The 15077-nt window shown below is 29.3% G+C and overlaps 1 protein-coding gene across 1 annotated transcript in view; it reads right to left on the reverse strand.

The window, feature by feature from the left end:
* Positions 1-9913: 9913 nt before the first annotated feature.
* RunxB (RUNX family transcription factor Runt related B) overlaps positions 9914-15077 on the reverse strand; it is a 55338-nt gene continuing 50174 nt past the window's right edge. Inside the window, exons 4-6 of the mRNA XM_085952601.1 lie at positions 12158-12316; positions 11345-11563; positions 9914-11224 (exon numbers count right to left, since the gene is read on the reverse strand). Of these exons, the coding sequence (XP_085808727.1) occupies positions 10722-11224; positions 11345-11563; positions 12158-12316 (881 nt within the window). The 3' untranslated portion in view covers positions 9914-10721. The remainder of the gene's footprint in view (positions 11225-11344; positions 11564-12157; positions 12317-15077) is intronic.

The raw sequence follows: 15077 nt of genomic DNA on the forward strand, positions 1-15077 counted from the left end.
GCTGCTTTATCTTCAAATCTCTCATGACACATCTCAGTATCAGACGTCTAGGGTTTTTCTTGCTCTTAAAAATTATCACGTAGTCTGCCAACTTACATCTCGTTCCTTTGACATTTTTTTTTGTTTGTGGTCAATCCAGCGCCTCCATAAAGTGATTAAAGTTTTTTATTTTACCTCAAGCTTCAAATCCAGGACTCTCCTTTTTAAAATGTTCATCTTTCTCTCGCAATAATTATTGAGTGCCCAGCATTCTGTGCCATATGATAATACTGAACATAGGAGAGTTTTATAGGAATTTGTTTTGGTTTTCTTTTTTACTTAATAATGTAACATTCTAATTATTGAACATACACATACGTTACATCGGTTAGTAATTAAAGTAATACCTACTTTGATACAAAAGCCGATAGCCAATAGTAGCTCAATTTAGAAAACGCTTCAGAGAGTATTAAAAGCCATTAGTTAAAATTTATCGTAAATAAGTGTGGTGCCTTTAGTATAGTAGTATATGAACGTGGGTGCGAAACCCGAGAGATGCAGGTTCGATTTTTGTCGGGTGTCTTACTTTTTTCAAAAAGATTTTATCTATCGGTTTTAATTCTTATTGGTTCCATAATTAGAATGTTACATTCTTAAATCTTGTGTATTCGTTGAATAAAAAAAGTAATTAATTGAAAAAACGTTTTTATTCGTTGTGTTATACTGTTATAGTGTTACAACAAACCTACGTATGATACATGTCAAATATAGTATCAATTAGATTGTTATAGACAAAGTAAGAGAAAAAACTACCAACACAATATCCTATATACCGAACAATTTAAACCACTACAGCCCATCACAACAAAAGAATATAGCTACGGCGTAGTCTCTATGTACAGTGTACAGCTAAGTATGTACGTAAACCCCCTGCTTAAGAATGGTAAGCGCAATGCGTATCGATTCGCCTTTATCCGGCCACGTTTTATTCAATCTTTGTACAGTAAACCGATATCGATGTTTTACATTTACACTTTACAAAACTCATCTTTATTCACTTTTGAATTAGATAATATTAGCATTTATTTAGAAACTGTCTCTAGTTACAATCGTTTGATAAGTTCGTCTACTTTTTTTTATCCAATGCTGTATAAAAATATGAAAGTTTAATAATTTAATATCTTTCATTGAACGACTTTAAAAACATACCTGATAATAAAACCGGTATTTGCGTCGGTAACTTAGTTATTAATAAGGATGCCGTTCGGTACAAATATAGTATTTCTTTTAAAAATATATCTAAGTGTATTTAGAAGATTGGTCCAAATTATGCACTTTTTATTTGTGTTTATTTTTTTACTTCTATATTGTTTATATTGTTGATTAATTAATACATACCAAATGTAGATTTAACATTTTTTTGTTCTGCATGTAGAAAATTCAAACATATCATATAATAATAAAACACATTATACAATAAGTCTACAACTTTTAAGGAAATACCTAAGTATCTAACTATTTTTTTTAAATATCTATTATTATTAATTCTTCGTTGTGATTCTTTCATGTAAAAATTCTTTAAATATAAATAAATAACTTTTTAAATTTTCCGATACGCGAATGAATTGAAAGAAAATGGTCAACAGTCAACGGTTACAAAAAAAAACTATTTTATCCAGTGTGGAAATGGGCCGCCTCCCGAGAAGGTTTCTTAACAGATTTTTTACTATGAAACTATTGTTGGTCTTTCGTTCAATTTATTGAGTCTATGCTCTGAATTCACACATTAAACAAAACAACATGTAAATGTGTCAGATACGTGATTCAAACAAGCGATCCTGGATTTCAGAATCTGATATATTTCCATTTATCGACGGTGCATGTTCGTAATATCGTAGATATAAATTAAAAAATAACAATTGTTGGTTTAATGTGGAAGTAAGGCTGCCTACCTGCCAATTTTATCACAACTAAGAAAATCTATTATAAAACAAGTAGCTAAACGCTTGTAAGGCAGATAAACTTACCCCAGGCAGTGTTAGGGAGTCTGTAAGCGCTAAACACCGTCTCTAAGGTAAACCGATGACGTGAACCCTCGGGGAGGGGTGCCACTATATTGTTTTTGCATACATTTCAAACATTAGACATTATTGTTTTAGCATACATTTTCTCGCTTGACTTGGGGTGAAACGGGGCTAGAGGGAGAATGTCTTCACCCTGTACGTTAAGTGTTAAATAAAGGTTTTATACAAAGAACGGGTGGCTGAGAGGTTTTGGCGCTTTTAGGATAATGATTTGACAGATTGATAACCCACGAAACGTATTTAATTGTTTATTATGATTCTGTCAACAGTGATTATTATTTACAGTTATTTTGAAATGTGTCAAAGTACACACATGGCAAAGTATTAAGTTAAACGGGAAATTTGAATATTTCAATCTATACCGCACTAAAAATTACAATGAATTGCAAAAATGATCCATAACTAGACTTAAGGCAAAGTCTAGTGCTACTGTAGTTTACTAGGGGTGGGTATCTTGTAATATGAGATTACGAAAGATTTGATTAATATTTTATAGTGTTTTACTAAATAATACAAATCAATAATATATATATATATATTCACAACGTTAAAAATATGTTGAACACGTGTCATTGTGGGAAAATTCAAAGTTATTTTTATTTTAAATTAGAAAACATAGAAATATTTATATTTTAAAATAATAATTATTATTTAATAAAATTGAGATTGGAATGTGACGTTACCACCTTTGATGAAAGTAAGTTATTAATTATTTTATATTTAATAAAACTATTTTTTTATTGACTACTGAATAAAAAGTTTAAGAATCTTAGATTGAAATTCTAATGAATTTAAGTATTGTACTATTGCATTTGAGTTTTTTTTTGCGACCCTGGTTTCGCCTCTCGGTATCTTCGGGCACTATGCGCACTCAATAAATACTGTCGGTACAAAATTTATATTTATTAGAATTTAAATTCAAAATTCATCAAGTACCCTCGGTCGATAGTATTAATGTTAGATGTGTTCTTCATGTTAGAAAAAATATAAGTACCTAGTTTTGAAAAACCCCAGAAACCTTAAAACTCGGTACAAGGACGCCGATAATCAAAATTGATTAGCGTCAGACGTATATTACGATTAAGTTAATAATATCATTAACCTTACTTGGTGGAATTTGAGTTCCTAAGATTAAACATACATAGAAGAAATAATGAACATGAATCATAGACGGATCAATAGCTTAGAGGCACAACCACTTACCCATAAAGTGAAAGACGTGAATTTCGTGTCACATTCGGTCCAAATTTTTTTCTAGATTTTTTCTAATATGAATGTTTCTGGGGTATTTCAAAATTGTATTTTTTTTATTAATTAATTAAACGATATGAATAAGTATACTTTTGGTGAAGCAAATTCTGGATGTCAGTAGTTTCTCATTCGCGGAGTGAGATTTCGGCCAATCCTCAGTTCATCAGTTAATCAGTCAGGTGATTATTTTAAAATTTCTTTAGTCGAAGAATCATTTTTCATTCTCATATGTCGTAAATAAAATTGAGTGAGATAGTTCTCATTCTCTTCATAAATCGTTATAATGTAATGTGTCTGTATGGGATTCGATCGAAATAAACATAATATTGTTATTATTGGTTAATCACACTTTTCTCAAACTTTATGAATCGTGTAAACTACTCGACTAAAATACTAAACGAATAAATATCATTCTTGTCCGAAGCGCTACGGACCAAATCCATTCCGGCTAGCAGAAAAAATAGGCCGCAAAAAGTAAAACGCAATAGCCACAATTGCAAGGTTTGGAAGCCTTTTGGCCAATACTGAAAACACCGCATCATTTGAAAAGCTTTAACGAACTCACCTTCCCGATAAAACGTTAAAAAGGCCTACACAAAGCTTTGGTGTCGCGGCATACCATCGTAAAAACAGCAGGAAAGCTCCATTATACAAGTATGCAGAAATTTAATTCTCTTTTTGCATCTATGTATATATTTAATTAATAATTATTATTATCTATGATCAATATCTGACTGAAAACACTTATTTCCTTTCAATTAAAAGATATGTTACTCTATTTATATAATTTTGAAGCCTTGTTATCCTTTATATTTAGTTTAAACATTTGATGACTGCATAAAGTATTTTTATTACATAAAATAGTATTCATTTAAACCTCTCGATCTAATGTTTTAATAACATTTCTCATTAGCTAAGTTCATTAAATTCCCAACATTTAGTTTCACTGTCTACTAGTTATAATATTTTAATGTACATACTTACCGAATGTATTAATAGTATATTATAAGTCATTTACTATGGGTTTTTTACAATCACTTTACATATTCAAAATGTTAAAATTTGTTTTTATACCCGATTTTTTGTTTAGGTAATAAGTTTTGTACCTTATTTTATTGTTATATAAACGATAATTAACTGTATTCGATGTTAGTGTGTACTCGCCATTAGTTAGTGCGCATAGTGCCTGAAGATGCCGAAAGGCGAAACCCGGGTCGCAAAAAATGACTCAAATGGAATATTGGAATAATATGTTAGATACATACACACAATACTTCCAGGTTTCAAGCCAAATTTATGTTATACTTATCCGAAATGGATTTGAATTATTTATTTGATTCTAAAAACAAAACAATAAATAATATATTGTAAATTTCAAAAACTTCAATCAAAGGTTTAATCAATTAGCAAGTTTTAGCTAAATTTTAAATATGAATGAATACGTACAAAATCCATCGAAAATACATCATCCACATAACAACATAATATGAGGGTCATTTCTCTGCCCATTGATTCAGTGTGGATAGAATAATATGATAATACATTGACAGTTTCATATAAAAGAATTAAAATGTATGAAAATACCTGATATTTAATGACTGCATGCATAGTGATGAATGATTGTATTGATTTTTCAAAATAGTCCCTACCTGTCATGCAGTGACCATCATTCAAGTGAGTAGTATTAAAATAATTAAGACCAAAGATAACAATAATTTTATTAATACCTAGTGGTATTTTATTGTTGATTTGTTTCCTTTATAAAGACGTCTTTTGAATTATCTCTTTCATGGCTGCTATAGTAATAAATAAAAAAAGTAAATTAGTTTTACTATAGGGAGAGAAAACGGGCCTTCACATAGTAAAGATTATCATACTATGCTTTTTACGAAAGGTGTTGACCGTGTTCTTAAATAGTAGTCCTGAATAAACTGAAAAAAAACGATAAGTGCGTTGATTTTACAAACCCGTATTAATGATATCACTACAATTTTGATATGAATTTAATTATATTTTAAAATTGAACCACATGCACTCATAAGAAATTAAAAATTTAATACTAAATTTATACAGCTTTCGTACTATTGAAATTATAATATTATTGTGGTGAAAATAATAAAATATTTTCGTGTATATATTATATTATAATATAAAATATTATTGAAATCTATGTAGGTATATATCAAATAAATAATTATTACTGAGCATTAAAAAGTACTCAATGATTTATGAATTCCACTCCAAACGCAAAACAAATTTGTAACAAAATCTCCAACATAAAATCGGTTTGACTAATTTAACGAAAATCCAATGTAAAATTGGGCGGCCACTCAAATATGTATTAATTTGATATTCATTATAGTATAGCGAATATATTTTGAACGACAAAACCACCCTTGCATCATTATATATTGCAATGCTTAATTTGCTAAAACTGATTTAATACAGATAATTTTCAAATCAGACACAAAAATTTCACAATTATTTTAATAATATGTACCTACGTTATAATAAACGTGATTATATCTACTAGGTAATAATGTAAATAAATAATTAATGTAAATAATGTATAAATATTTATTTATTCATGTGAGTGATTTTATAGTTCAATACTTTAAATTAGTTTTAAAATAAAAAAGTCACCATACGGAAAAACAAACATATTGTATTTTTTAGTAGTTTCAAGTAGCGGTTACTTGAACAGGCGCCAGTGATTTTGGGGTCTCCGTGCAAAAAATAAATCGCGTATGATAAAATTCCACGACGTTTTAAAATACATTATGTCGCAAATCCATATTTTTTTACGACAAATCTCACCTTGTAATAAATGTTTTCATGAAGCGAAAGCCTCCTGACTTCAATTAAAAACCATCACTAAATATATTATTGCAATACCTTTTGAATTGTACAAACGTGTGGGTTTATATATTGGGACATTCGTGATTATGTTTGTGATATGATTGTGTCTACTATATAGCTGCTCATTAGCCCGTTACCTATTACCTATACAATAATATTATGTTACCTGGTAACAGAAATATAGAAGGTACCTTGTGGTATCCTGCGCCTTTATTCTAATGTAGACACCGCAATTTGAATATATTTTGATAAAATTATTGAGTTGGTTACTCTAAGAAATTTTCTAGCATTGGTTGCCAACCGGGTTTCTCAGTACCCTGGATCTCCGCGATAATTTATATCTAGTAATAGAATGAAAATAAGTTTAACGTGACCTTCATTAGGACAATTAAATATTTTTAGTATAACATCAGAACCGAGGAATTCCGTCATCAATAATAAATGCCACTACCAACTTTACTATGTAATGTTAATTTTATTTATATAAAAACGTTTACAGTGGTGCGATAACATTAAAGTTACAGCACAGGAATAATATACAATGGAATTTATTGTTAAGTGTGTGTTTTATTGGCCTGCCCAATAGTTTTAAATAAAGATACTAATAACTACCCCGTCATAAATTTTGCCTACGGCACTTATTGTATAATTTTAGACAAAAAATCTTTTAAAAATATTAAGAAATGACATTGTCTGTATACTTCAAAGCCTACTAAGTGGGACATTGTCTCGGTATATCATCATGGTCATGTATATTTATTATTATATCTGGACTATAACTACGTATCAGTCAGGTAAGGGGTTTCTCAAGTTTCTATAAAAATAATGTCCCAAGAGTTCCGTCAAACAAAAATGTTCGGATTCACTATCCTAGAGTAAGCGACGTAATAACAACTCAAATAATTGAGTAGATATTAACCATCGCGATACATTCCATTCGCGGTGGGTACAATGGAATATAGACGCGGAAACTAAATAATTACCTTCATATTTCATTACACCATTTTTGTATATACCTTCATTTACCCGACTGTATTGAATTATATAATATGAGACTTCGTTTATTGTATTTTATTTCGTGGCATACTTCATATCCCAATGAATTACCATGAAGGTAAAAAATACCTAGATTAATTTTAAAATAAAACAAAACCTTTAATATACATTATATAATAGTTTATTTCACTTTTATCTTACACCTATCGTTATAATACATGAACACAACAGTCCGATATAATTAACTATACATGATAAATCTATAACTATTCACATGTTACATTTTTTGCTAAACGGGTACGTTTTTTTTGAATTTTCACAAAAACAAATGAGAATTGTTAAAAAATAAAGTATGTATTTAACAAATAATATTTTTACTTCAACCGGAAAAAACAAGCATAATATTATAATATCATACCAATAATAATATTATTATTCGAATCTCGTTGAAATGTTATTAGGTATAGATATATCTGATATTTTATAGTTTTAATTATATAACAGAAATTTAATATGGTTTATAATACAATGCAAATTATACGGATAATTTAGAAGATGAAAATTAAGTGAGTTCAAGTGTACAATTTAAAACATGTATTATTGTGTAACTGACTATAATGATAAGTGATAAGTAGAGGTTGGTTGTAATAGAGAAATTCCGTCTCGAGAATTTTCGAAAAATAATCAGATAATCGTAGTATATTCTTGGGTTTTCACCGTGTCTCCTTCTTCCTTCTTTCCTCGACGTTTCGGGCTCGTTGCAGAGGCCATTATCAACACACACCTCACACCTACACTACACCTACACTACATTTCATCATAAAACATATCTCTTGATAATGGCCTCTACAACGAGCCCGAAACGTCGAGTAAAGAAGGAAGAAGGAGACACGGTGAAAACCCAATAATATACTACGATAAAAAACAACCGTGAAAGCCTCAAACATTATATAATCAGATAAGGCTACTCTGAAGTCTTGAGAAATTAATTTTTCGAAATTGTGAGAATTCTCATTTATCGATAAATCACCAATGAGATTCTCGAAATCGAGAAATTGTAACTACGCTAATCTGCCTAAAAATGTTTCGTTGGTAAAAAAGAAAGTCCTCAACTTTTCGTTCTGACCGGAATTTCTTAAATTTTCCAGTAGTGGTAAATTGACCGGAAGAGCTAAAGAAAAGAGTTTTGAAAGATATTTTTAAGATAATCTTAAAAAATGACAGAAAATATCTAAAAATTAATAAAGAAAATCAATGTAAACAGGTAATTTATTTTAATTAATGAAGATTTCTCGAAAAAACGAGAAAACAAATATTCTTGATTTCGAAAATTTCCAAATCTCGAAAAATGAAAACAAGTCGAGACATCAGAGGCTCTAATTAGTTATAAGCATATAAAATGCTCTCAGAAAATATACATAAAACACTCAATAATCAGTTAATTTACTGATCTTGCTCACCTTTGGATCCCATCAATTCTCACCGTATCTTCTATAATAAAACATATCGAGTGTGTTTAGGAAAAAGGACGTAACCCTCGATTTATCTAAAAGTCCTTTTATTATATATTAACAATGTATACAACTAAATACACGTTCTGTACAAAGGAAGTAAGCCACAAATGCCGATTTATTATCTAAATTCAGGTTTTAATTGAGCTTTAATTAAGTTTTAATTTAAGGAAAAAAGCATTTACCCTCAATTTTATTGATATTTCTGTGATAACTTCTTTAATTATTAGTAGATCGAAAAGATATTACACCAAATCATCAATCATCATGCACCCAATGTCTTTGTTTATTTTTTTTATTAATATTGAACCAAAATCATTCAAAAAACGTTTTTTGCTTCTCCTGTAAAATTTGATCTGTGTGGGTTACGCCCTTTTTCCTAAACACTGTCGATATCATATTATCAAGGAATCCGACAGTACAATAATATTTATATTTTTTATTTGAACTTTTGGACACATCAATAGCTATTTATATAGAAAAATCTTTTAACATTGCAATTTTTACAAGTATTTGGCTTAACAATTTAAAAATAAATAATACGCATTGTTAAAAAAACTGTTGAATTCGTGGTAATATATACCACCATTATTGCAATAACCGCAATGTGAAAGAATAAGTTATCATATTTTACAGTAATTCGTACATTATGACAACTTTTGTATTTATTCAATATATTTAAAATTTCCGTTTTTAAAGAAAACATAATATTATAAACGTATAAATATACATCTAATAACATAATATTGGTACATAAATCAACTTAAGTTCTGTAAACATTTATATTTTGCTACACTTTTACTGAAATTATTGTTAAGTAGGTATACAATTAATTGCAATATTTACATAATATATCTATGATACATGACATTTTTTGTGAATTTTAAACGTATAAAGGTCTCAGAAAAACTGTGTGCAAATTTTCTTATGTAATTAAACAGTCTAAGTTGGATGCACGGACGGTAACTTTGGATATTGAATGGTTTTTCTATATAAAATGTAAAAATGTAATTATGCTCTATTACACATAATATTATATTATAAGCTTAGTAAGGTATAAACTAATAAAATGTAATATAAATAAATAACTGGCATTTCAATCTGTAGTCATTAAAATTTTACAAAATCAATTTACAATAAACATGATTAATAACTATATTTTATTATACTTAAATCTCGTCAAGTCAATGGGTCAAGTACATGACTCACGACCACGTTTGAATAGTACTTGAATCTATGGGAACTGGAAGGCAAGCATTCAATAGTAAAGCTGTATTGACTGTATTCAATCGAGTTCTTTTTTAAACTTTTGTTGGTAATGAATTTTTATATTTTTGAAGTCAATGAAGAAAATCATACAAATTTAAAATCACCACATATATTATGTTATGAAACTATTTGGATTTTTTGTACGTATGTATTTGCTGACAAATTTAAACAAAAATCGATCTTACTAACCAAATAACTTTCATATCATATCTTACTCAATATTTGGTATCATGAAATGTTAAATATATCTTATATTTTACATTACAAAGTTTGTGAAATATGATTACAAAATAAATAGTCAATTTTATCATTTACTTCAAATTATCACAGCGATGCTAAGTCACCATAGCAAAACCATCCACATAATTATTGTGAAGTACTTGCGTGTAAGAATATATTATTAAATTCAAGTAGCAAGTCATGCACTTTACCCCATAAAATCTGTTTTAATGATTGGAAATATTTACATATAAAAATAATAGTATTGTTCACACAAAACTAACAATTTTCTAACAACGTTTTCTACAACCAACTTTTTACACCAAAATTAACGTACTACTAACTTTTTTCTAATCTAATCGCACGTTAAATCTACCTCGTATAGTTTACGCTTTATTCCATATTATTAAATGTATGGTCTCTGAAAAATAACGGTAATTAAAATTGCATGATTATTCTTGGAAATCACATTGTTTTTAGTGTATTTTTTTATATCACTTATCACTTATATGGCTCATTTTAAGATTTTATCATCAAATAAGCCATCACGTTTTCAATATGGTCTCCACACATCAGAATGTCGCGTTGTGGTGTTACGTTCACTCGCAGATTTCGTCCTCCCGCTGACGGTCAAAGGACTAACCGTACGTTTACTGGAACTTACACTCGATACTTCCAAATCGTGCTTACTTGAAAGCTTCTTTTTACTTAAATTGATTCCGTTAACATTTGTATGAAGTTTACTGACTTCACTATTACGCGTATTAGACGTTTTATTGTTATTTTCTCCGTTATTTTTATGTGTAGAAGTATCGTCGTGCTTAGTACTCTCTTGGCTCGAATCTTCAACTCGAATTGTATCAGGCGACGATGAATTTAATCTTGTATTAGACGGCATTAATGACGGATGTCTCATTTGTAACCATGGCCAATCGTAACCTCCTTGGTACAACTGAGAATACAGCCACTGATTTGGAGGTTGTAAAAGTGGTGTGTTGAGAAATAGTTGCGCAGCAAGCGCATTATTGAAAAGATTTCCTTGTGCGTGACCAATTTGTTGTCCGCCATTGTGTAAAAATGCGTTGATATCCTGATTTTTGTGATGAAAGAAGTTTGTCAGTTCCTGATTTTTCTGTAAAAGATCTTGTTTTTTATTAAATAATACGCTGAGGTCATCGCTTTTTGATTTGAGGACAGTTGTGAAAGCTCCCGGTCGATCGTCTGGTAGTGGACTTCCTTTTGAAGAAGCAGTCACAGATATTTCATCGTCTTGGGGTGATGAGAGTTGGGATGTAGAGTTTTGAAGGTCAATCTGCGGTGAGGCTCTCGGACTGGTGGTACTGTGAGGGTTGCATGACAACACGCTGGAGTTCAGGTTTTCAGGGTGGGTAACGTCTGTAAAGGCACACATAACTTTAATACCTACTTATGACATTTTAAAAATATATTTCTATAACTTATGTAATTTTAAAAGTTACATTATTTTATGAATACATTATAAAATCATTATCGTTGATAGGTATATGAACTTTAAACTTTTTCATATCGGTTGACTTTAGTAATGGTTTTGCTAGATGTAAAAGTAAAGAGGTAAAAGTATAGTTCTTACAAATTTGAAGGTTGCTAATTTTTTTAATAAAAGAACAAGTTAATACATAATATTATATTAGAACCGTTATGTATAGATATATTCTAGAAGGTATTAAATAATATTCATTCTGAATTTCAAGAACTGTAAGTTGTTAATAAACCTTTTCTGAAAATTATATATACTTAGATTATACCTACTTATTTATATTATATATATACCAAATTCTATATCAAGGAAAACATTTTTGCTACTTATACAAAGATCTTACATTATAGGACATATTATTATATTATGTTGTAAAAGTAATTATTATTTTAGTATCAAACAAAATTTGAACGTGAAATACTTATTTTTAGACAATATTATTAATTTAAGTAAATAGCAAAATATAATAATACCTCCTTCTAGTCTTGATGATCTTGGAGGTGGTTCGAGAGCAGCAAATACATAGGGGCTGAAATGTGGCGGGGGCGGTAAGAAAGGACCGGCAGGGGCACCATGTCGGGCCAAAGCGCCCCACTCGGAACCTGGAAGTCCAGCTAATTGCTGTGCTATACCTGAAAAAATGAAAGGGTTTTACGTTTCAGTCTTATTTTATGAGACAGTTTGTTATGAATGTTGTGATAGATAGTGAATAATAATTCTTAAATGTATTCAGAGATATTTGACAATACAATTATTATTACAATATTAATATTAAATAAACATAACACATAATTATGTCAAAGGTAATTAAATTAATTTAGCTTCTGAAATACTTATAATTATATGGTTTTAATTACTAAAATGAATAAAAATGAAAAGCATGAACGGATCGTTATTTATAGTGTTGATAGTTGGTATGACAACCGAAATAGCTATTGGCTATACATACAAAGTAATGGTATATTATTATCGTATGCAGCGCTAAAATGGAATATTTTACGAATCGGACCGCTAGATAATTTTCTGAAAATATTTAAATATTTATGTAATAATTGTACATATTATATGGAAATATTCCTGCCAAGCTCAGGTGTGGAATTGGAAGAAATTGTGGAATGCAGGTTCAGGGCATAATGTTGTCGTAGACCAAAATCGAGGTTGATGTAATATCATAAATATGAGAAAACTTCTAGAAATACATGTAAAGTTAGTTAATTTTATTACTTTTTAATAATTAAGGAACTAGAGTCCAATATTTAATTTTTCCACGAGTTCCGGTGCGTTCCAGTCCATTTCGAGAGCTGATTATTTATGACTTTATAATAGCAGCCTACTTATTTACCCGTAACATAATCCTTGACTGTTCAATATTAAATTGTCGAATTTCATAATAACAATAGTAGATAGCTATAACAATTATATTTTCTAGTGAAATAAAATATGATAATAATTTTATTATCCAAATAATATTATTATTATGTACGGTTCGTAACCTCGATGGCGCAATGCATTGCTAACTTACTCAGCGAGTAGCATCTATCGACCAATAGACAAAGTTTTAATATCATGTAAATAAATTTAATTATTATATCACAGTCATACTTTATTTTTTATGACTATTATGTTTTATAACTTACTATTTTGAAAGCGTTAATATAATAATAATAAATAATACTGATTGGTTATTTAAAAAATTAAATCTAATAATTACACCGTTCAGAATAGATATTATATAAAGTTTACCACACTGTAAGATTCAAATAAATAATAAAATATAATATAGACTAAAGCTTTGTCTATAAAAGTAAACCATTACCCTTATATTTCTCATCACTTTGGAAAGAGCTCAAACAACATAAATAGCCATCAACATAAAAGCTCTGTCTGGGATTAAGCTTTTGTATCGACTTTTCAGATAAACCATTACAATCACAATTTTATTCATTTTAATGTAGTTGTATTTAAATTAAAAAAGAAAATTATTAATATCGTAAATCACAATTATTACATATATTTTTTTATATATATACAGGGTAGGTATCTACTATACTTATACATAATATTTATAATATTTTGTAAATAAGTAGGTATAATGAACTAAACTGCGGGTTCTTACCAAATAAAGCAATTCTTTTTATTTTCAAAATAATACTTTCTACAGAAGAGGAAGATCCTTAACTTTTTAAACAAGGATTTGTTGTTAACTATTTGAGGTGGATATATTATATATACGATAGCAATGAAAGATCTTTCCACTGTAGCATAGGCGGAGCATATTGTACTAGTGAGTCAGGTGTCCAAGATTTGATTGACATCGGCTATAATGTTCGGTGAACAAATCGAAATTTTTTTCGAAATTTATATGTAGGTGTATTTGCTGAGTTTAAGGCACATGTTTTTGTACCTTAAATAAACCCATTAAAGGCATAGCTTCACCATACTACTTTGTTTATCTTTGATATGTTCAAAGGTACAGGTAGATAAACGAAATAATCATTCATTTATTCACTCACATGGCGGCAGTACCAGCGGCTATTTTATTTGACGTAGATAACGCAATCGATTCGTCGTAAAATATAAAAGGGACCTCGAAACAATCCAAACAAGTCATACAATTTCTAAATAAGTACCAAAATCTTAAAACAATGCATATTATCTACTCACAAATTGAGTATTTATAGAGTAGATAATATTTACATAACAAAATCAATGAGGTAGGTATATTATATAATGACTCAAACAGATACAACCAAAATTACCACTAATATTATTACATGTAATCACTCGTCACTGTCGTCTTCAGTAATAATTATCTTTGGTTACAGGATGTGATTTTACGTTGGTAGTGAGTATTGATGGTTTTTATATAATTTTATCGTGGGTTATCCTCAAAACAAGCCAGTGCCTCGGACCTTGAAGTACTTAAACCTGGCACGCCACTGGGTATTACACAGTGATTATCATATTAAATTGCATACCAATATTTCCTGTCATCGATTATTTGACATTTGATTTCACACAAACTTCAAGAATAAATTTAAAATCATAAAATAACACTAGGCATATCTAAAAGAGCTGTATGGGATTTAAATTTGTTTTAGTAATTGTATAATGTTTACTTCAGAATATATATGTCACCAGTTTTAATGAAAAAGAACTGATTTATAAATTTAAACATTCCATATTATAAGAATTAATGGTAACGGTAGTGACGGTGGAGTGGGTAGGTAAAAAGCAATTGTTTTAAGTTTATCATCGAGCGCATTAGACGATTTAACATTTTCATTTATAGCTCGCATCACCCCTTTTTCTATTAACTCCTATAATCGGCGCGTTACCAAGCGACGGTGAGTCTGATAACTGAGGAAAGCCCTTCACCCGTTCATCAAATGG

This window comes from Rhyacophila brunnea, unplaced genomic scaffold (assembly GCF_057557595.1).
Source record: "Rhyacophila brunnea isolate RB1 unplaced genomic scaffold, BYU_Rbru_1.0 scaffold_3, whole genome shotgun sequence".
In the NCBI taxonomy this organism is placed as follows: Eukaryota; Metazoa; Arthropoda; class Insecta; order Trichoptera; family Rhyacophilidae; genus Rhyacophila; species Rhyacophila brunnea.